At 37.3% G+C, this 23,168-nt stretch overlaps 1 protein-coding gene across 1 annotated transcript in view; it reads right to left on the bottom strand.

Moving 5' to 3' along the window:
• The window catches only part of TMX4 (thioredoxin related transmembrane protein 4), a 44,461-nt gene extending 30,927 nt beyond the window's left edge, over window positions 1–13,534 (bottom strand). The window contains exons 1-2 of the mRNA XM_028112972.2: window positions 13,194–13,534; window positions 2,240–2,355 (exon numbers count right to left, since the gene is read on the bottom strand). Coding sequence (XP_027968773.1) covers window positions 2,240–2,355; window positions 13,194–13,366 — 289 coding nt within the window. The 5' untranslated portion in view covers window positions 13,367–13,534. The remainder of the gene's footprint in view (window positions 1–2,239; window positions 2,356–13,193) is intronic.
• Between the last annotated feature and the right edge of the window lie 9,634 nt (window positions 13,535–23,168).

The raw sequence follows: 23,168 nt of genomic DNA, 5'->3' as shown, positions 1-23,168 counted from the left end.
AAAGTATAAAATAAAATAGTATAATCTGAAGTGAAATATTCTTTAGGCCACTCAGTCGTGTGTGTGGAATTTTGTCTCATAATTTGTATTTATGAATTACAGTTTTTAAATTTTTATTATTTAAGACTTCTAGAACTTATACTTTAAAAATTATTCTAATACATAAAACAATCATTTTTCCTTTTTTGTACTTTGTTTCTTCACTATTCCTAAAAAATACTGGACCAAAGACTTTTTTTCCTTCTTTTTTGATAAAAGTTTCAAATATATATAGTTTACATTTGCATAAATAGCATGAGTCAATGATAAATCTGTTTTTAAAATATTTCATTATAATAAATTTCTCTCTACATTATCAAAAAAAGCACTCAATCCATTAACAATGGAAAAAATAGCTGTAAATCTACATTTTAGATGGAAAGACTGTATTCAGTTAGCCTCCAGATCTGTGAATCCATCACAAAGCTAATTGTTTAATTCTTTTCATTCAAATCGTGCTGTGAATTCACGGCAGGTATACCAAATGACTAAAATGTGAATAGGCCAGTTGCATTTCTAAGAAACTCATCATAAAATGTGCTTGGTGCTCACTAATTAGCAAGGCTTACACCTGATTTTGTTGGACTCGAACTACTAAAAGACAAAAACAAGTTTACAGCAAAAATATAATTGAAATGACTTGATGTCCAAACAGAATAACTCATTCTAACAGCCCAAACCACAAACTAATAAGTATAATTGTCCTTCTCTAAATAGCAGTTTGGCTGAAGTGGCTTTGATTCAAATGATTAGAAAGGCAGAAACTTGAGGACTAATGGCTTTAACAGAAATCTCTCTCCAAGGGTTTGTCAACACATCCATCTTAACAGACACCATCCATTTTGTTGTCCAAGTAATTGGTAATGCATTACTTTGTGTTTTTGCACTCACAGTTATTACAGAAAAGTAATAGGTACACCTCCATGCCTTTCTTTTTCTCTTGTAAAGGGATACAGTAGATAGAAATTGAATGTAGACAGGAAAAAAAATAACAAAGTTTCAAAACAGTCAAGTTTGAAATTTGAATCATAAAAGCCCAACTTTTCTTCTCATTTTATATATAATACACAGTTATTTTTTTTAAGATTTTATTTATTTATTTGTTAGAGAGAGAGAAAAAAAGAGAGAGAGAGAAAGCACAAGCAGGGAGAGCGGCAGGCAGAGGGAGAAGCAGGCTCCCCGCTGAGCAAGGAGCCTGACGCGGGGCTCGATCCCAGGATGCTGGGATCATGAGCCGAAAGCAGATGCTTAACCTACTAAACCACCCAGGCATCCCTACACAGTACACAGTTATTTTAAAACTACAAATACAAATTGTATCTTTTCTGAATTTAAAAGTTTCCTTTATTTTCCTCTTTCTTTTGAAAAATTACATCATTAACAGCTAATAAATGTAGATGGAACAACAGAATTAGAAATTCACCATCTTGGAAACCACTATGAAATATTTGATTCAGGTAAGATCATCATGGATCTTAAATCCCCAAAATATCACCGCACAGATTATCTCCTAATCACAAATGGGGTCTTTTCTTTATAAATAGAGATGTTTATCGTCATCACCTTAACCAAGTGCTTAAACTCAACAGCATTAATGGTGATAATATGTGTCTTCTGTTGGAATACAATTTAAGTCACAGGATCACCTATAAAGTACTCTTGCCATAAACATTTAACTTGAATCATGCTTCTAGACCAAAATTCAAGTTACAAGAATAAATTAAATGTTACCATAAAGAAACACCTAGGCAAATCCCTGGCCTGTTCTCTTCGGAGTGTCAATGTCATGAAAAACACAGGGGGACTATCTTCTAGGTCAAGGGAAACTAAAAGTTGTAACTACTAAATTCAGTTGGTGAACCTTGATTAGATCCTGGTTCAAAAAACTATAAAAAACATGGGAAATAATTAGAAAGATTTTAATATGCTGAAGTATTGATGGGTAAGTATAATGGGGTCTATGACTGACTTTCAAATGATTCAGCAAATTAAAAATAACAACATAAATATATATATACATATATATGTAAACACAAACATACATAGACATTCCCAGATACGCTAAAATGTTATCTGTTGATTCTAGGTGGTCAGTTCATGGGTACTCAATATCCTAGTCTTTCAACTTTTCTATATGCTTGAAAAAACTCAAAATAAAAAGTAACAAACTTTTGCATTTAATGTTCAACATGTACAGTACCTGGTTCTTGAATGACATCCACCTTTCCCACACTGATCTGAAGTATTTCACCATTCTTTGCAAATGTCTCCCATTCTGAGTCAGTCTGCTGGCAGGATGGACACCAAGGAGCGTAACTGTAAAAGAAAAAGAGCTAGTCAATGTAAACATATGAAAAAAATGTATAAAACAAACTAGAAAAATAGAGCATTTAAATTTAAAAAATAAATTCTTAACTAAAGGGAAAAACAAAAGCAAGCTTTTCCAAAGTTGCTTGATATAGAAAAACAGAAGCAGATTCCCCCCCTCCTAGAATTTAATGTATGAATATCAATTCCCTGGGGAAAAAATAGCTAAAGTTTAAGAAGATTTTCACAAATTATTGTAATATATAAAGTATCTTATTTCAGTGTTATTCTTACAATGGGCTCAAATTTTACTACTGTCCAGATAGCTTTTGATTTTTGAGGGTGGAAAGGCTTTGAGTGTCCCACGAAAGATGGATGATTTTTACAAGGGTGCCTTTAAACTAGTCAAACTAGTTTCAGATTCATCAAAGTGAGATCTGATGGGTAGAGACCAGAAGATGTATTGCTATTGGGTCCCCCAAAATGCAAGTCATTTCCAAAGATATGTGGCAGGTCTGACCCACTTGAAGAAAGTAGAAGCTATAGGCTAAGCCTGCTCCACAGACACTTAAATAGAAGAGGGGTTAGAAATAAATACTTGGGCCTTCAACCAGAACTCTGCTGTTTTAGATTGTTTTTTTCATTCAATAAACATGATCTAAGCACCATGCTAAAAACTGAGGCTACCCCTGTGAACAAGACAGACATGGTCTTGTTCTCCTGGTTGATTCTATCATCTACAGATGCAAAGAGGTAAGCCCAGGGGGGTAATGACAATCCATGTGGCAAATGCCATGACTGGGAATGTGGAACATATGCTATGGGACACTCAGAAGCTGGATGATCTCAGAAGGGCCCACAGAGAAAGGAGCATCTGTGGTAAGATCTAAAGTAAGAGTAACAGCCAGAGAGGGGTCAAGGAATGTTCTAACCCAAGCAGAGAGAACAGGAAGTGTGAAGACAGAGTACTGACAGGACAGGATGAAAACATCATTCACAGCCTTTAAAAATGTTGTATAAGGAGTTAGGACTTTATTCCAAGCTCCATGACTGATGCCTTAAAAAAAGTTAAGAATCATGATCAGATTTACATTTTTGGAAAAGTCATCTGGCAGCTCTGTGGATAATGGATCAGGGAAGGATAAGACGGAAGCAAACCGAAAGGCTGTACTGTCCTCCTGGCAGTATGCTAATGGCCTCACTTTGCCTCCCATGATGCTAGAAAACATCATAAATGGGCCATAAAGCTTTAATGTGCTCCAGGATTTCACATGCAGATGTTAAAATAGGAATCCAGAGAAAACTGCTGTTTAGAAAGTATAGTGGATTGAACAGCATCTCTCAGAGTCTTAACCCCTCATACCTGTGCATATGATCTTATTTGGAATAAGGGTCTTTACACATATAATTAAAGTAAGGATCTTGATGTGAGATTATCCTGGATTTAGAGTAGGTTCTCATAAAAGAAAGAAGAGCAAAGTGTGACACAGAGACACAGGAGGAAGGCCATGTGAAGACGCAGTCAGAGATGGGTGGTCTGTAGCTACAGGTCAAGGAATGCCAAGAACTGCTGGAAAGGCACGGAACAGACACGCTCCTAGAGCCTCCAGAGAGAGCCAACCTTGCCAACATGGTGATTTTGGAAGTTGGGTCTCCAGAATTGTAAGAGAATAAATTGCTACTGTTTTAAGCTACTAAGTTTGTGGTAATTTGCAGCAGTCCAAGGAAACGAAGGCAGAAAGGAAGATATCATTTGAAATTGGGAGAAATTGAGATCAAATATGCCTTATGGAGACTTAAATATGCCTTATGGAGAACTATGCTTAACATATAACAAATACTGTGAACAAACAATAATATACTGGAAATCGATTTTAAAATACTAACAGAGGACACAATTAAAAGGAAAATTAACATTTACACAATGTCACAAAAATACATGAATACAAATGGAGAGACATTCTGTTTTGCTTAATAATACCCACAAGAAAAAAAAGCAGTAAATAAAATTAATCAATGCTCACAAAATAGGATAGGATACTCCAGGAAAAAAACATCACCAGACACTTTGAATAATACTTCGGATGCCATCAACTGGACATGATTATTTTAAAGATCTGCTTAAATCTGTTTAAATTATATTTTAACAAAACCCTCAACTCAAGTCAAAATGCTGAGGAAATAAATGTAATAGATACTTTTAAAAGACTTGATACCACTGAATGGTCTATGTACAATGGGTGAATTTTATAGTGTGAAAATTACGCCACCCACGGGTAGAGGGCAGGAGACATGGATGAACCACGATTGGCAATATGTTGATACAACTACTGAATCCGGACGATGGATGATGGGAGTTCATTATACTACCATTTTTGTTTATGTTTGAAATTTTCCGAATAGTTTTTTTTTTATTGAGGTATAACTGACATATAATATTACAGAAGTTTTAGGTACAACATAATGATCAAATATGTTTTTCTTAAAGATTTGATTAAATGGAAAGACCCAACAAGTTCTGGATGGGCAAGCTCAGCACTGTGAAAATGTTGATTCCCCCCAATTTATTTTCCATTTTTTTTCCATTCCTGAATTATTTTTACAAAATGTGGCATCTATTATTTCTACATTAAGAGAAGAAAGGGGTGGGGAGAAAAAGAGGTAGGAAAGAATGTCTGCCAAAAGAGTAAAACAAACACACACAGGAAAAAATGTCTTAGGAAAGGAAATAAAGGGGAAAAATGTTAAATGATCGAATTCTATAAAAAGATTTATAGAAAATAGAAAAAGCTCAAAGGTGCTGTCAGGTCGTCACTTACGAACCCTTTTATCTTGACCTGATCAGAAGCATGTGTGTAAGCGCCATGCAACACTCAAGGCAATGATGCATACAAACCAACTTTCCTGAAAGCCAACAATAACAAACATTTCTGAAATAGGGCAATATTTTGATCTTTCACATTATGAAAGGGTATGGGGGGGTTAAAAAGTCAACATGATGGGGAGGTTGCATGTACTTCGAGACAAATATTGAGATTGGGCACAGCCGAGGAGAGAAAGGACTACCCAAAGCAAGGCATGCATTTCTCTCTCCAGCCAGGCCCCAGTAGCAGCCAGACTTAAGCACATTTGTTCATCCTAATGATTGTTCATCCATCTCTAAAAGGGTCTGGTATAGCCAATTCCAAGATAATTCTAAAAAAAGTCATTAATCTTTTCATTACAGCTCACTATCTAATCCCTGAGACACCAGAGATATGGACCAGGAACAATCTGCTGACATCTTTGACCATGGCTGATTTAAACATCTGTATCTCTACATTTCCAGGGCAAAGTATATACCTGGTACAGTAAGTGCTCAATAAATACGTGCTGAATAAGTAAATGAACAAACTTTAAAGAAAATTATAGTCTTTGAGAAAAGTCATTTTTTATATATTTTACAAATATCCGTATGGCAGATGATACTGGGACAAGCTGTTGGTAAACTTTAGGGAAAAAGAGAACATTTTATTATTTAGTACTTCAATGGGCATTTCAGTGTATTAGATAAGAGTTCTGCCAAAGAATTCAACAAGACCAACCACAAATTAACCATGTGACTTTGGGCAGGTTAGTAATCGCTCCATGCCTCAGCTTCCTCAACTGCAAAATGGGACAGTAACAGCAGCTACCTTAGAAGGTTATTGGGAGATTAGATGACTTATATAAAGCAGGCACAAATTAAGAACAATACCAATTACATTTGTAATATACTGCTTGGTTTCCAAGACACTTTTATGATGCATTAGAGCTCATCTGAACCTTACAACCTCACTGTCAAACAGACAAGGCAGGTTTAAAGGACCTTGCTTAAGGTCACCTAAGACCACACAGCACAAGAACCCAGATGGAGGTATTCATGTGATAAAACCTCCAAGGAAAGTAAGACCCAACACTGAAAGAGAGAACCACAGAAGGCAGAAATTACCAAAAATAAGGATGAAAACTTGCAGTACAATTAAACAAATTCTAGATCCTTTTTGCTGTTTTCCTAGGCCAAGGCCTTTGCATTTAACTCAAGGACATATTTACTACATCAGTAATTATTAAATCATGCACATTTCATCTTTTATTTTTTTAAATCCCAGTCCCTAATCTCTAGACAGGCTATTATATAAATTGGGATTTTGGTGACATTGATCTCAAGATATAAAAATGCCACTGAGCTCACTTTAGATATTCCATTTTTTTTATGTAGCTGCCAACCAGTGGAAACTATGAATGCTATCATTTCTGAGATTTATTCAGAGTTATTTGTGTTGGAGTGCACAAACATCATTCACTAACTTAGGGTGTTCTTTTGGTGGTAGAAATAAGCTCTGAGTCTCTGGTGTGGGAAATGGTCCACTGTTGTTTCAGTTTTTTAAATTATTAGTATTCTTTTAGACCCAAATGACTGTGATTTAGACAGTAATTTAGAACCTACTAAAGGAAAATACCTTCAGGGGCTAAAGGAATACAAACAAGGAAACCCATAACTTTCATGTACTCATACACACTCTGTCTCTCTCTGTGTATGTATGTAGATATAATTTTTATGCACGCATGCATGACAAAAATCAGCAGGAAGGACTGAATATGATCTTCATTTATATTATTTAAGACTAGTTCATAATGTCAGTCTTCTAAGAACTCTAAAAGAGTTGATCTGCCATAACTTTGTCTTTTACATTCAAATTAATCCTTCTTTCATTTAAGAGCCTCCAAGAGGAATTAGAACCTTTATAGTCATGGAAACTATACAATAGTATCTTTTCTATTTAAGTTTTTCCCAGGCAGCAGTGGTATATAAAGTTAGTAAGCTTCATAAAGACATTTGAAATACACTCCAGGTAGCTAAAACACTGTTAAATTACATCAACTTGGTATCAGTCCAATGTTTTAACCACTTCTGGGAAACAAAATTCAAAAGCATTTTTTTGTCATCCATGTCCATATTTATGCATATATTGTACTTAGCTTCTGCTATATGCAAGGTGGTTGAAAGCCCTTGATTACTTTGCATAAACCAACTGAATTTGGTGTGAGATTTCATTAAGTGTACAAGAAAGGAGTTACTTAAAAACATTTCCTAGAAATAAAATTTTACTAAAAATACATTTTTATTCCCCAATAATGGACAATTTTTCTTCTATCTTGGCTCAAATTTCACACACTCTCTTCAAGGGGAGAGTGCACACTCCTGTACATTCTCTTTTCTTATCCTTGCAGAACAGAAATGGACAATGACTGATACGGTCGATTTTCACTTAGAACTTACTTTGACCAAAGTGCTCAAAAGAATATGTGACAATGAGGATGAAAGAGGTATCACCTTTCTATGACTTAATACATGAAACTAAATCAAAAGGTCAACAGATGATCTACATCAAGTGCTATTCCTCTCTCTGGAAAATAAGGAAAAACTCTTAATGATCCAAGAGTTGGAAGGCTTATGTTTGATTTTATTTCTTTAGAAGATCATGTCTAGGACATTGTCATAAAATGTAGAGGAAAGGGGCGCCTGGGTGGCTCAGTTGGTTAAGCGACTGCCTTGGGCTCAGGTCATGATCCTGGAGTCCCGGGATCGAGTCCCACATCGGGCTCCCTGCTCAGCAGGGAGTCTGCTTCTCCCTCTGACCCTCTTCCCTCTCGTGCTCTCTATCTCTCATTCTCTCTCAAATAAATAAATAAAATCTTTAAAAAAATGTAAAGGAAAAATAAAACTTGATAACTCCACAAAAACCATGATACCTGCTAGAGAAAATGGAATTCACTACTTTCTTTAGAATGAAGACTCCATGAAGGCAGTGACCAGTGCATCACTTGTACCTAACTAGAACAGAGCCTGGCAGGTCCTAGGCCACGGTAAATATTTATTACATTAATGAACAAACGGGAGATGACAGTGACTATCCTTAGTACCTATGAAAATATATACAGATAGATGTTTCCTTCAGTGATGTACATGAGGAAGCTCTTCATTAAAGGAACAACTGGTCATTCATTCACTTAGTCAAAGTATTTATTGAACACTTAGTATTTGTTATCAGGGCTCTGGAGATAAATAGAAAGAAGAAAGACTTTCATCCTCTACTGAAAAGCTGATAGTCTAGAAGAAGAATTAGACAAAAACCTAGTGTAGAAGCATAAAAATTAATTTATAATTACAAGTTGTGATAAGGGCCATGATAGATACAAACAAGACAAAGTGAGAATTTTCCTGGGTGGTTTGTGTGCATAGAAGGCAGAGCACCTGTTTGAGTGAAGAGTGTCAGGAATGAGGATATAGCAATAATGCTCTTCATTTGGAGATTCTACAGATGATAAAACTATGGGTGGGCCTCTGAATTCCACAGGCTTCAAAGAAAAGGCTTTCTTTCAGGTGGCTCATGGTGCTGGCCAGCTGACAGCCTAAGCATAAATAAGCCAGGCTCCCCCACTACCCAACTATTCTAGGCTTGCATCAGGAACTGCAAAGCTCAGGCCTGCATTCTAGTTCTGGCCTTGACAACCACTTACTACTGGCCTTGGCCAAAGCTTTAACCTCTTCCAGTTTTAATCTCCTCTAGGAAATGAGAATGAGAATGAAAGTTCTGCACCTGATTGCTGGGATGATCAAATAAGAGAGCATTGATGAAGAAGAGGACTTGTTATATAAACAATGTAACGGTTTCCTGTGACTGAGATGATGAGGATCATGGAGGTGATGTGGACAGCCCTTGTGAAAACAATCTGAAATCAAATACTTATATGTTCACTTATGAGCTATTCTTTTGTATGTTTTTACATACCCGTAACAGTACCCAGGGCAGTGGTTTTCAATCAGACACATTTGGAAATATGCATAAGGGATGGAGATTGCTAAATTTTTTTGGTGTCACATGAATACTAGAATGGGCAGGGGCAGCAATACTTAAGGTTCAGCAATGGGCAGGCCATCCCCACATATCAAAGAACTGTCCAAACCAAGATGCCAGTAGTGCCTGATGAGAACCACTGCTGAATGCCTGAAAGAGAAGAAGCATTCAGTAAACATTTGCTAAATAAATGAATGTTATATCTGCTACTTATTTCCTTCAGAGCACAGAAGACTGACAGTCCCTAGAAAGCAAAGAATTTAGCTCCTTCATTTTCATCTTCCCAGATCCCTAACTCTAAACTTGAAACATAATAAGCATTTAATGACTACCTCTTAAACATTCAATCAGCACATCAGCACATCAAAATAATCTGTTAAACTGCAAAAAAATGATATTTGACAGGGACAAGCTAAGGCGATGATGTTGAAGATGTTCTCTTCAGGAATAAGAAGGATTTGGGGGGAAAAAAGTACTAAAACCTAGAGGTCCTAGGGAAATAAATGAGACTTCCCTCTATCACTGTGACTGTTTTCAATTTTGAAACATGATCGCCCAAGAACAAAGTCAGAAAAGGTAGTGTTTTACAAAGACCTATACGCTTTACAAAGGTAAATTAACCTAAAGACATACTTTGCCTCTGGATATCAGTTTAAAAGTAGGCAGGTCAAAATTAAGCTGCTTGGATAGCTACTTTTTCCTCTGGGGGAAAAAAAAAAAAAACACCAGAAAAGTATATAGAATGCATGCTGTTGTTTGTCAAAAGAACAAAAGTAGTATTCTCAAGGACGGATACAATGGGAACCAAAAAAGTTTAAAATAGCAAAAGGTTACAAAGTAATGGAATGAAGGATAGTACAAAACAATGAAAATAGAGAAAAGAAAACATCAGAAGATATTTTAAAGATTATATAATCTTTTCTAACCCTGAAAAAGGAGAAACTTTTCATCAGAGGTTAAGATGAGAAAAGCACAGTAAGCCAATTTTAGAGACATGGCAGAAATAGGCATAAAATTATAAATGTTAAATGTATAAAAGCAAACAAGAAGAGAAAAACTGAATATACAATAAGCATTAATGAAAATGTAAATAGTAATGGGATAATTCTTCAGATTTTTAAAAAGGTTCAGAATTGAAATGGTGAATTACTACAAATATATTTTTAACTGATATTTCTCCTTAACAGAGAAGTGCTTTTTTAAAACTGAAAATTCAGGGGCACTTCGGTGGCTCAGTTGGTTGAATGACTGACTCTTGGTTCGGGCTCAGGTCATGATCTCAGGGTGCTGAGATCAAGCCAGGAATTGGGCTCCACACTCAGTGGGGGAGTCTGCTCAAATATTCTCTCCCTCTGCCCCTCCCCCACATGCACACACTCTCTCCCTCTCTATCTCTAAAATAAATAAATAAATCTTTTTAAAAAACTAAAAATTCAATTGCAAGTTGCCAAAAAAATTGACTGTTTTAAAGACAAAGAAAATATAACAAATTAGGTTTTACAATAGAAGCAGAAAACACTGCTAGGTCCTTAAAAATAAGTTAAACTATCAATCCCAATATGACCAGGAATTGTACTATAGGAGCTTTGTATGAAGTGGGATATGAAAGAAAAAATTCCCTGAAGAGAAGTTGCATATAAGCAAATGAACAAATAAAGAACTGTCATTCAAAGTAATGGTCAAAATTTTAATACTGTCAGAAAGCCTCCTAAGTTGCTTCTGTAGGAAAGTTAAACGCATCATCTGTGGACCCCTAACAATCTGTTCATTACGATCAGTTCACTTGAAAAAGGGGTTGACCTGGTAGGAATATTAACACATTTGGCTTTTCTCTGTTATATACACCAAGAAAAAAATCTGATAAATTATTGGCTATTTGAGTGAATTCTTGGAAATTTATAGGCCTATCATGGTAGAGAATGTAATGAACTTTATATTTTTTAAGTGTTGGATTTCTGTCAAAGGGAGGAGACGGAGTATTACAAACAGACAAGAGCTACAATATTTCTTCAGGACTTCGGTTCTGGTATATAGAAAAAAGTTGGATATAATGGTTTAAATCTTCTTTCCTTTACAGCCTCCCTTCATATTGAACTATTCTGAAGTGTACTCGATGGAAAGGGAACTTCTACTAAAATGATCTCAAGGGCAGCTTACTTCTGGGTTACAAATCTCATCTTGTATCACAGCCCAAACATATTCCATGCAATGGACGCATGGCAAGTTTAAAGCAATTGGTTACCACGTCTGGACTTGTACATTCATGAGGAGTATAATTTGAACAGTCGACATGTCCAAACACAGGAATCGTTGGCTGTTGCTGTTTACGAGCTTAATGTGGCTTACACTCACCTTTAGTTTGCTTAGCTCTTTTACTTAAAAAAAAAAAAAAAAAGCTATTCCAAAAAGGAGCTATAAAGGTGTTGAGGCCTTCTGCCTTGACCTTCATCATGTACATACACAAAGTCAGATTTATTCAGAAAATTGACATCTAGGAAGGTCCACTGCGTAAGCATCTATTTTAAAAAAGAACTTTCTGTAGTACTAGCTGACAAAATGCAGTCTAAAATTCCTACAATTATTACAAACATAACAGTCCTGAATAAGTCTCCACTTACTTAAAAGTTTCTCTCTTAAATGGAAAATGACCTCCTCATCATCATCCAAAGTGGTTGAGTAGTTTAATAAGTCTTTCATGTCTACAGATTTCTTTAATCATTTCATTTGCTCATTATGATACCAAAGGCATTTTACCTAGAGGTCTAAAAAATCCCCTTCTTTGTGACCAAAAGGTATATGCATGTTTGAAGGGGTAATGATTTTCTGAACAATGTAATCTGCTAAGAGAGTTGTCACTTTTGGCCCTGATCTCACAAGTGAGGTTTTCACTGCATAGGCATCTGCAATTTGCGATCTAAACTGAAAGAATCAAAATTTGGTCTTGGACAAAGAAAGGAAAGATCCAATTCTGTGTGTCTGTGTCCTCAAGGTAAGATTAATCAGCAAATAGTAGTGATCAAGTATGTATATGACCTGAAACTACAGTCTAAAGAGATAAGGTCTCAGTGATCATTTTTCCAGAGGTTCTTCATTTTCCCCCGGCAAGCCCACCATGATGGTCTCTGAAGCCTGTTCAGACATCTGCCCATTGTCTACCTCAAGGCTTTTTTCCAAATGATCACTTTCTTCCTAGAAGTTATTTTAAGCTACTTCTCTGTTCCTAACTCAAAACTATATTGTTCCCTCTCCTTCAAGCAAAGGCACCACGCACAATTACCTTCTGTTGTTCAAAAGGGGCAATCTAGGAATGTCCTTTTCTTTATTACACTAGCACATTAAGATATCTATCCAGAAATCTCTACCTCTAAAAATGATAACAAATATCAACATTTGTTTGCAATCTTGTTCTAAAACTTCAAAAACACTCCCATCTTCCTGTTTTATTTTTCACAGTGACATCCCGGGGTCTTCAAAATGAAAACCAAACTACTTTGCACAAACTGGTCTGCCCTTCACCGTGCTGGAATTACTCATTCAACAAATACCTTACCTAGCCCGTGCTACGTATTTGTACTATACGTAAATGTCATTCAATGGCAGCCCTTCTCTACGTATACGCCTATACCAAAAGCACGCGATTTTTTCACAGATTTTCTCCATTTACCCCTCCTTCCCTTGGTAAGCTGCTCACCCCACGCCTAAAACTCTTTCCCCAAAGCAGGGGGCTAACAAGGCAGGGGGATGGGGTGGGGGGGGTGGAGAGCGATGCTCGGCACCCGCAGCTGTCACCGCGGAGGGCCTGGCGCGCATGCGCAGCGTGAGCAGCCCGGCCCCGGCGCCTCAGGTCGCCCAGCGAGCACTGGTCGAGCCCAACGGGCAGTGCAGGATCCACACACGCCCGCGCGGCTCTGGGAGGGCGGCGCCCACAAGGGCTGTGTGGCGTGCGGGGCGGGCGGGCACACTCACAATTTCAGCATCCACTCGCCCTCCATCACCAGCGTCCAGTTGGAGGCGGTCATGGGCCGCACCCAGCTCCGCTCCTCCGGTAGCGCGGCCTGCTCGGGGCCGCCCTCCGCCGCCGCCGCGACTCGGGCGGCCAGGAGCGCCGTCAGCAGCGGACCCCAGTGCCCGCCCGCCATGTTGGGGCGCGGAGGGAGGCTCCTCGGCAGGGGGTGTGGGGACAGGAAGCGGCGGGCCCGGGGCCTCGCTAGCCCGCCAGCCCAGGCCTTCCCAGGTAGTCGGAGGTGGTGCCGGCCCGCCCCGCCTCCGGCCGGCCGCACGAACAGTCCCAGCTTCGGAGGCGGGTGGCCAGCGCCGCCTCTTATCCGCCCGGGCTCGCCGAAGCCACGCCCCCTCCCGCCTCGCCTCGCCGTTGCCCGGGGTGTCGGTTGCCTGGGCAACGGCCGCCCTTTCTTTCTGACGCCCTTCCTCCCCTTCCCCCCTCCCGAAAATAAACAGATGACCCAATGTTTCTTAAGTTAGAACTGGCACCTCGTGTGCCCAGGCTCCAGTACGGGGGTTGGCGCGCGTGGGAATTTCTAAAGAGAAACACGGCCACTAATTTAAAAATTCATCCCCTATTCAATGGTAGTGAAAGTAAAACGGACTGCAGAGTGAACCTATTTACAATGAGAAAACAGAAGGATGCTTGGCCATCTCTTCCTGAAAGGGAGAGGAAAATTTAAATACTCTCTGCGTGTGTATATTGAAGTATCACTGCCTAATTGGAGATAATAGTGAAACTAGATTCTGCAATTGTATTTTTTAATAATTGTAATTTTATAAAGAACTTCTAAAACATGAGTACTAACAAACGAGTCAGTGAATAAAAGAATATTGGCAGTTGCAATTAAATGGATCTCGCACTTCTCTTGGCTACAGTGTGTCAGATCTAAAATGAAAGTAGCCTAAATGATTTCCAAATCTCTCTCCAGATACACATTAGATGCTTCTGTACCTTGAGATAACCACACCCTGAGTCTGTATGGCTGAAATACAATTAGAAGGTGACTGAGCTTTTTCAAAGTGTGCTTTATAAAAATTTGTTAGCTGTGCAAAGCATAAGACTAGGTAATATGGTCAATACATGATGAAAAAGTGTGATTTCTGTCCGGGGCTTAAAACAAAGACAGCTATAAACCTAACAGTATTGCTGGGCACATGAGATCAATCTCTAATCCTGTAGGAGAGAAAGATTAATTTTGCCTCCAGAGAAGATCTGACTTGAGTTGGGTGTTAATTAGTAGTAGCTCCATGCTATGTGGAGCCAGCCCTTATAAAAATATAAGACTCACATTTACAGATTATTGTAAATTTGGAAAATGTCCTTGCAATAAGTGTTACTAAGAATCACTGTTACTGCATACAAATCAATCCTATAAACTCAATAGAAAACACTTTATTTTGCTTATAAAAAGAAATATCATACACAGGAATTCTATCATTCTTTTTGGTGCAGCTTTTGTATATGATATGTGATTGGTAGAAAAAAATTCTTTAAAACAGATTCTGCTATTAAGAAATAACTACGAATTTTGTTGGGGGTGTGATAATGGTCTTATAACTATATTTTTAAAAAGTCTTTATTGGTTACAGATAGTAAAATATTTATGTGTGAAATAATATGGTGTCTAGAATTCACTTGATAATACTCCAGAAATAAAATTTAGGGAGTGCAGAGAGGATGGATAAACGTAAGTGACACAACGTCAAGCAGTGCTGAAGCTAAGTTCATTTTTGCTTTTTTCTACTTTTGTGTATGCTGGAAAATTTGCAAAATGAAGAGTTAAAAAGAGAGAGTATCTGAGCCACAACGGAAACTCATTGCTGAAGCTCTTCCTCTTTCTAACACAAAACGTGTGTTCAAGGATTACATTTCCTGGCCTTCAGAGTAAGGTCAGTAGGAAGGACCATAGCAAGAATGTATGGGAGCAAATGAGTAGCATGATGGCACAGAGCCAGGTAAGGGGGCAATTGCTGTCCAATGATCAGTATCTGAGCCCTGACACTTCTTACCTATGTGACTTGGGGCTAAAACTAGTTCACACCAAGGTTCTGTTTAAATGCAGGTAATAATAGAACCAACTGCATAAGAGGGCTGTGAAGATTAAATGGGGTAAATATAATGCCTTACACATGGTATGATTAAAAATCTTATGTCTTATTATCTGGAGGCAACAACATGCTATAATGCTTCTAAGATTCTCTAATTTTCCTAGATTAAAGTCAAAGTTGCTTTTCTTGGTACGCAAAATCCTTCACAATACTGCTTCAGTTTTGCCAGCTTTCCACGCTGCCATTTCCACAATCCCCTATACTCCAGTAACTCTACTCCCGTTCCTCAAGTACATTAGGAACCCTGGTGAAGTCTTTGAGAGTGTGACTTAAGGTCAGGTTGACAATAGGTCTAGCCCTGCTTCCCCTTTCCCTCTCGGGTTGAAGAGGGAGTTAAAAGCCAAATGCCGTTTTTCCTCTATCCCCAGATCTGCATGTTTCTCACTGATACATCACATGCGGTAGATGTATACCCAGCGCCCTTCTCTTTCCCAGCCCACAAAGGAGTACACTTCTACATCCCCTATGAAGTTAGGCCAACAGTGTAAAAGGTCTGCAAGTAGAAAGGATGTGTATATACCACTTGAAGATTGGAACATTTAATCACTGATGTGAGACCCTCCAGTGGAAGCAGGAAGCAGGAAGCTCCTATGATGAAACTTTTGGAGAAAAGACATGATCTAGAATTACACAAGACCACAGAGAAGCTTAAGTTGCTAAGATGCTTCCTGGAGAACAGTTGCTCTAGATGGTCCCCTGGATTCTCAGGGGCTTTTACTTAGGCAAGAAATACATTTTCATTATGATAAACCTATTCAGGTTAGCTATTACTACATAACTACCACAATATCAAGTCTCATGGTTCTGGGGGCTGAGGGGTTTGCTGGGCTGTTTTTGCTTGGATTCCTGCATATGGTGGAAGACACTTGTCACATCCACTACATTCTACTGGTTAAACAGATCACTAAAGGCCAGCCCAGATTAAAGAGAAGAGGAATTAGACTTTACCCCTTAACAAGAAACAGCCAGAATAAATTGTGGCCATCTTTCATCTATCAAAAAGTCACCCTGAAAATTTGGAATTGTTTGTCACTGAAGGATCATCTAACCCATTCTGATTAACCCAGTATTTTCTTTTTATGACTTTGTGAAGAATAGCTTAGGTGTTATTTTGCGGTGACATTTCCAGAAAGCAGCATGGGAACTACCTCTCCCCTTTTACCTTTTGTGAGTAGACTTGCCCTATTAGGTACTTGTTTGGGCAAAAAGTATTGGGAAAAATGGTTTTCAAACCTTTGGGAAGCTATACGCTTTGATGCCATAGTATTTAAGTACTCATGGGACTTCACAGGATTTTTGTTAAACTTATTCCAAAAAGACTCAAAAAAATGTGGTAAGATTTATATAAACATACTCATATGAGTAAGATATCTTTTGTACTCTGAACGCTTTTTACACATTGAATAATCAATTTAAGAAAACAATTTACCAAGTGAGATAACAACATATATTCCAATCCATATACTCTATAAATTTAGAAACTTTTAACACATAGTAACAAGCAAAGACCTTGCTAAAATTGATAACTCAGGACTTGATATTAAAAGGATAATCAAGGAGAGGTAAAGAGATTATATTCAGATTACAAAAAATGTAGTAAGAAAGTAAATAAACAATATGTAATAGTTTTCCTATTGAGGATGGTGAAACCAATACAGAAATGTTAAATAAGCTAGGTAGTGCTGTAAAATTAGTCCATAGAGTAATAATAGTACAGGAATTTAATTACACAAACAGATTTGCTAAATGCCTTACAGGAACAAGAGGTGGAGGGAGAATTTAAATAGGACACTTCCTAGAACAGATGGTAGGAGAAACCATGAAGAATGGAAATACACTGAATTTTCCCAGGCTAGTGACTAGAAACAAATTCAGAAGAAGGATTAAGTCTCTAAGAAATAGCAATCCCAGGACCCCCTTTAGGGGAAAGAGAATCAACCAATTATTTTCAAAACTAGGGATCTCAGGAAGGCTACATAAGAGAGAAATATACACACACCAATTCTCTTCCTATACACCAGTAAGAATAATTTTAAAATGTAATATGGACAAAGATCTTATTGAAGAGCAAAAAAACTTTCAGAAAAAAAAGCTGAAGAAAAAACATGCAAGACATATGTATAAAGCAGGATGGCCTCATATGGTGGAGATGTCAATTTTCCCAAATTAATCTGTAAATCTAATGGAATATGATGCAAAGTACAGCCAAGATCTTTTATACAGAGTTCTAAAAATCTGTCTTAAAAAGTTAATGCTTATGACTAGGCAAAGATTTTTTAAAAGTCTCAATGATGTAAATCTTGCCCCCTCAGGCATTAAAATATGATATAAAGTAAAAATATATATATGTGTGTGTGTATATATATATATATATATGCTACAAAGTGACAATAAAATTGAAGAATTAGTATAAGGAGAAGCAAATAGGTAAATGAATCAGAGTGATGACTCAAGAAACAAAACTACATGTTTATGGATATGTATGTGAAAGGTGGTATATTAGTCAGGAAAAGGTAGACTTAGGCTGCAGTAACAAACAACCCTGCAAATATCAAAGGCTTAACTCAGAAAGCTCATGTCTCTACCATGCAAATTCCACCTTGGATCTAGGAGACTCTAAAGAAGCTGAAGCCTGGGCAGGGTCTACACAGTATAGGCTGCTTCAATCTTACGGCTCTTCCATCTCAACATGAGGCCTCCTCCATGATCATAGCAGAGAAAGAGAAAAACAAAAGGCTTCAAGAGCTTTTTTGGCTTCCTGGGGCTCCTGGCTGGTTTTGTTGGTAGAGCATGCGGTTCTTGACCTCGGAGTTTTAAGTTTAAGCCCTGAGTTGGTTGTAGAGATTACTTGAGAATAAAATCTTTTTGTTTTATTTTATTTATTCATTTGAGATAGAGAGATACAGAGAGAGAGAGAGAGAGAGAGAGCCTGAGCAGGAGGAGCGGCAGAGGGAGAGGGAGAAGCAGACTCCCGCTGAACTGGGAGCCCGGTGTGGGGCTTGATCCCAGGGCCCTGGGATCATGACCTGAGCCAAAGGCAGTTGCTAACCGTCTGAACCACCCAGGGGCCCATTGAAAATAAAATCTTAATAGAAAAAAAAAAAAGAAGAAGGAGCTTTTTTGGCTTCCTTAGTCCAGAAGTAACACATACCAGTTCAGCTCATAGTCCATTGGCCAGAAGGAGTCTTAAGACAGCCCAATTTCTAGGAATGGTGGTTGTCCTTAGGAATTGAAGATTGATGTACACTTATAATGCCCAGTAGTGTTAGGACAATTTCCTCTTCATCAAGAAAAATATATATATCTCTACCTTAATCTATACACCAAATAGATTTCAAATGAAAAAAGCACAAAATAACAAATGTTCTTTAAAAAGTTTTGGGAGAATACTTTTATAATCTTCTGGTGGGCAAAGCTTTTTTAAGTAACACATGAAACACTGAGGCCATAAAAGGATTCTGGTAAGGTTGCCACACAGTGAAAATAAAATTAAGCCAAACCGGGCAAAATGACCTGAAATTTACATAATGCACAAAGTTTTCATATCCGTAAAATTCAAGTTCTACTAATAATTAAGAAAAAGACATACAATCCAAAAGGAAAATAGAAAAGATTATAAATATCCATAGAAGAAGAAATACAAATGGCGGGTGAAAATGGAAATTTGCTTGAGTATAACACTGATCAGGAAAGTATATTTTATAGTTACTAATACAGTTTATGTGATGATTCCCTATGATTCCCCTTTGGGTTCAACCAACTGTGATTAGGATGAGCCACCCCAATTTCATAAAATCCTCACTGGACACTAAATACAATAGCTTTCCTTCTGTAACTACTTGCTCTCCTCACTTTTTGATTATACCTCTCTGATTAGAGGATATTCAGGAACCTGGCATATGTATGAAAATTTTAAAGTAGGATTAAATGAAAACTGGGAAAGAGGGAGGCATAAATTTTATTCTATAGCAATTGTGTGCCGCAAATCTAGCAAATCATACACAAAGCGGGGAAAAAACCTTAATGAATCCAAGTATAAAAATTAACCTGTAATGCTTGGTGATCTCTAATAATCGCCAGGCCCTGGAGATTGAAGCATAGCAGCTGGTGTCTTCATTTCATTCAACAAATTTCATGGAGCGGATATTGTGTGCATGCCTTGTGCTAGATTTTGTGAGAGCAAGAGAGGCAGGAGTCTCTGTTCTTAATGTGCAAGGCATTGGCTGGTAACACATTGAATAATAAAATTTAAATAATGTTCAGAAAATACTAATCGTTGGACGCTCTAGAGTATTTCAGACTAGGAAGGCTGAGAATACACCAAGGAAGACAATGAGCTTTAATGCTCCTCTGAAATGGACGTAGGAATAGAAAAGATGACAAAGAGGGGCAGATGGAGAAAATGACAACCTGAAAGTCTAAGAACCTCAGAGTTCAACTCTCAACCTTAAAAAATAAATCCAAACCATGTTTCTTATGAACAAATATCTGTTATCTTTTGGATTTGAAAGTTGGGAAATCAGGAACTGCATTTGTGTGCTTGACACATTAAGTCAGGGTTTATTTTTATTGTAGAGAAGAAACTGAAAGGAACAAAGATGTCCATTGAGTTTATCGCTCTGCTCTAAGGCAGCAAAACATGTTAACTAACCTGTTAGCTCTTGTGTGTCCATACAAGAATTCACTTTACAGATCTCATTTTAGTAAATATTTCTTGATATGTGAACCAAATATTTCCCATGGTACTTCAATCATGATCTTTAAAAAAAATTTTTGTTTTGTTTACTTTTTGGTGAAGGTGGAAAACAACTGTTCATCATTAATAAATTTAATTTTATACTCCTAATGTTTAATCTTTGTCCCTATTTCAAGCTCCTCTTCCTTTGTCATCATATAAAATTTTGAAATCCAAAAGTAGACAGGTAAGCATTATAATACTAGATAACTCAGGCAAAGAATTCAATATCTTACATCTTACCTAATAAAGTGCTTTGGAATAATTGTTAGGCAGTGATTTTTATGCTCCTGATAGGAACTGGAGAAAATAGTCAAGGTCTGTTCTGTAAGAGAAAACGTAATTAAAATGTAACTAAAACAAAAGTCTATAGTTCACAACATCACTAATACAATTTACTACTAACAAATAAACAGAATACTTCAAAATTATAAATATAGTAAGATTGAGTCTATGTAACATCCTTTTAGGCTAAGCTCAGTGGTGTGGTGGTAGATGTTTAAGAATCCACCTCCCTGAGGCTGGGAAGCCCTGATTTGTTGAGTTTGCTAATTTCTGTGTTCTACGTTCTGCCACCATGGCTGAATTCAGATTACCAAGTTGATGTCCACCAGCGGGTAAAATTTCTGAAAACTTATTATTTGGCTTGTAAAATCTGATACAAGATGACTCCTGGACCCCCCTGCAAACACTGATAAATAATACTGTCCTACCACTTAATAAAATGTGTCCCCTTAACAATATTCTAAATACTAAAGACACAAATTTTAAAACTCTAATATACTTTAAAATATATGATTATAAGTGCCTGTGTATGTGTTTTGCATATTTATGAACTTAAAATACTACACTTGATTTAATTCTGTGCTTTTAGGCACTTACTAAATTTCTTTTGTTTAAAGGTTTTTGTTTTTGTTTTTGTTTTAAATATAACCAAAGGACATATATGCTTTTAAGGGAATTGTTACATATAAGTGTAACTGGTGTTGAGTTACTGTTTGCTCCTGTTGCTGCATGCCCACGCACTCACGCACACCCTTGAGTTTTTAAATGTGTGGATTTAGTACAGGTGGTTGGGCTGTGGCAACAATCCTCTTTCCAACATAAGTAAATGACGTTTTTCATATGTTCCATGACAGATTTATGACACTGCCTAAACCCTAGTAAATTACAACATTAATTTTTTTTCTCAAAATGCACTTATATAAAAGACAACACGTACTTGAAAACATTTAATACAAAACATGCACTGTTGTCAAGTTTTCAGCTTCTTTTTTCACCTTTTTTTACCAATAAAAATTGGAAATAAATCTAAGTAACACTTAAAATTGCTTGTTTTTCCCGTACTAACAGGCCTGAAATAGTAAATTAGTTTTATTTTTGGATGCTTAATTGGAAAGTATAAGACTTCCTCCATTGATCTTATTTTATGTAACACAAAAGAGAGAATTCAATCACGCCATTGAAGGTGATTAAAAGTCCTCTTCAGAATGTAAATTGATACAACCCCTGTGGAAAACTGTATGGAGGCTCCTCAAAAAGTTAAAAATAGAACTAACCTATGACCTAATAGTCGCTCTACTGGGTATTTACTAAGAAAAAATATGAAAACACTAATTCAGAAGGATACATGCATCCCTATATTTATAGCAGCATTATTTACCATAGCCAAACTATGGAAGCAGCTCAAGTGTCCATCCATTGATGAATGGGTAAAGAAGATGTGGTATATTTACACTGGAATATTATTCAACCACAAAAAAGAATGAAATCTTGCCATTTGCAACAACATGGATGGAGCTAAAGTATAGTGCTAAGTGAAATAAGTCTGTCAGAGAAAGACAAATACCATATGATTTCATTCATATGTGGAATTTAAGAAACAAATAAGCAAAGGGAAAAACAGAGCAAAGAACCAAGAATCATACTCTTGGCTATAGAGAACAAACTGATGGTTACCAAAGGGGAGGAGGGGATGTGTTAAACATGTGATGGGGATTATGGAGTGCACTTGTCACGATGAGCACAGGGTAGTGTATGGAACTGTTGAATCACTATATTGCAGATCTGAAACTAGTGTAACACTGTGTGTTAACTATACTGGAATTAAAAAAAAATAAAATAAATAAAAAGTCCTATTCTATGAACTATGGAATAAAGAAACAAAGAAATAAAAGCAACCTCAAAGCCAGGATTTGGAAGGATGACAGAAAACACTCCTCCTAGGAGAAGGTGTAACAAACACCCCACCACTTTTCACTTAGGTTGAAAGGGGGCTGGTTCAAGTAAAAATTGTGTGGGTTATTATGAAGGAATAAACAAGCACTCTTCTGGTAGTGCAGATTTTTAAAAGAAAATTACTAGGATATAAAAAAAAAGAAAGAAAGAAAATTACTAGGATAGTGGTTGTCAATGGAGAATGGAGGTGATTTTGTCCCCTAGAGGGCAGTAGGCAGTGTCAGGAAACACTCCGGTTGTCACCACTTGAGGGGGGGGAATGTTACTGGTACCTACCTAGTGGGCAAAGACCTGGAGCGCTGCTAAATATTCTACAATGCACAGGACAGCCTCCCACAATGAAGTCCCAAAATGTCGTAGAAGCCTTTCACTATACCCAAACATTTACACACATATGAAGGTGAAGAAATGGAACATTACCAGTATCTTCTTCAAACTTAATTTGTGAAAGAGAGTATATTTTGTTGATTTAAAACTTTCAGGGGCCCCTGGGTGGCTCAGTTGGTTAAGCGTCTGCCTTGGGCTCAGGTCATGATCTCAGGGTTCTGGGATCGAGCCCCACGTTGGGCTCTCTGATCAGTGGGAGTTTGCTTCTTCCTCTCCCCTCTGCCCCTCGCACCCTCCTGCTCATGCTCTCTCTCTCCAATAAATAAAATCTTTAAACAAACAAACTTTCAGTCAAGATCCAAGAGAAAGAATTAATACAGTATAGTGTTTCATATACACTATATCTTGGACGATATGACAAACATAAGCTGAATTTAAATATTAATTGGCAAAAAGTTGTTAGTTAATGCTACATATATAGTAAATCTCAGCTTTTGCATTCATGATTTGCATAAAGTTATAAACCA

This window comes from Eumetopias jubatus, unplaced genomic scaffold, assembly GCF_037043125.1.
Source record: "Eumetopias jubatus isolate StellerSeaLion01/CBP00866 unplaced genomic scaffold, mEumJub1_p1.0 scaffold_9, whole genome shotgun sequence".
Classification (NCBI taxonomy): Eukaryota; Metazoa; Chordata; class Mammalia; order Carnivora; family Otariidae; genus Eumetopias; species Eumetopias jubatus.
Note: the sequence above shows the minus strand (reverse complement) of the source record. Positions and strands in the feature narration are given on the sequence as shown.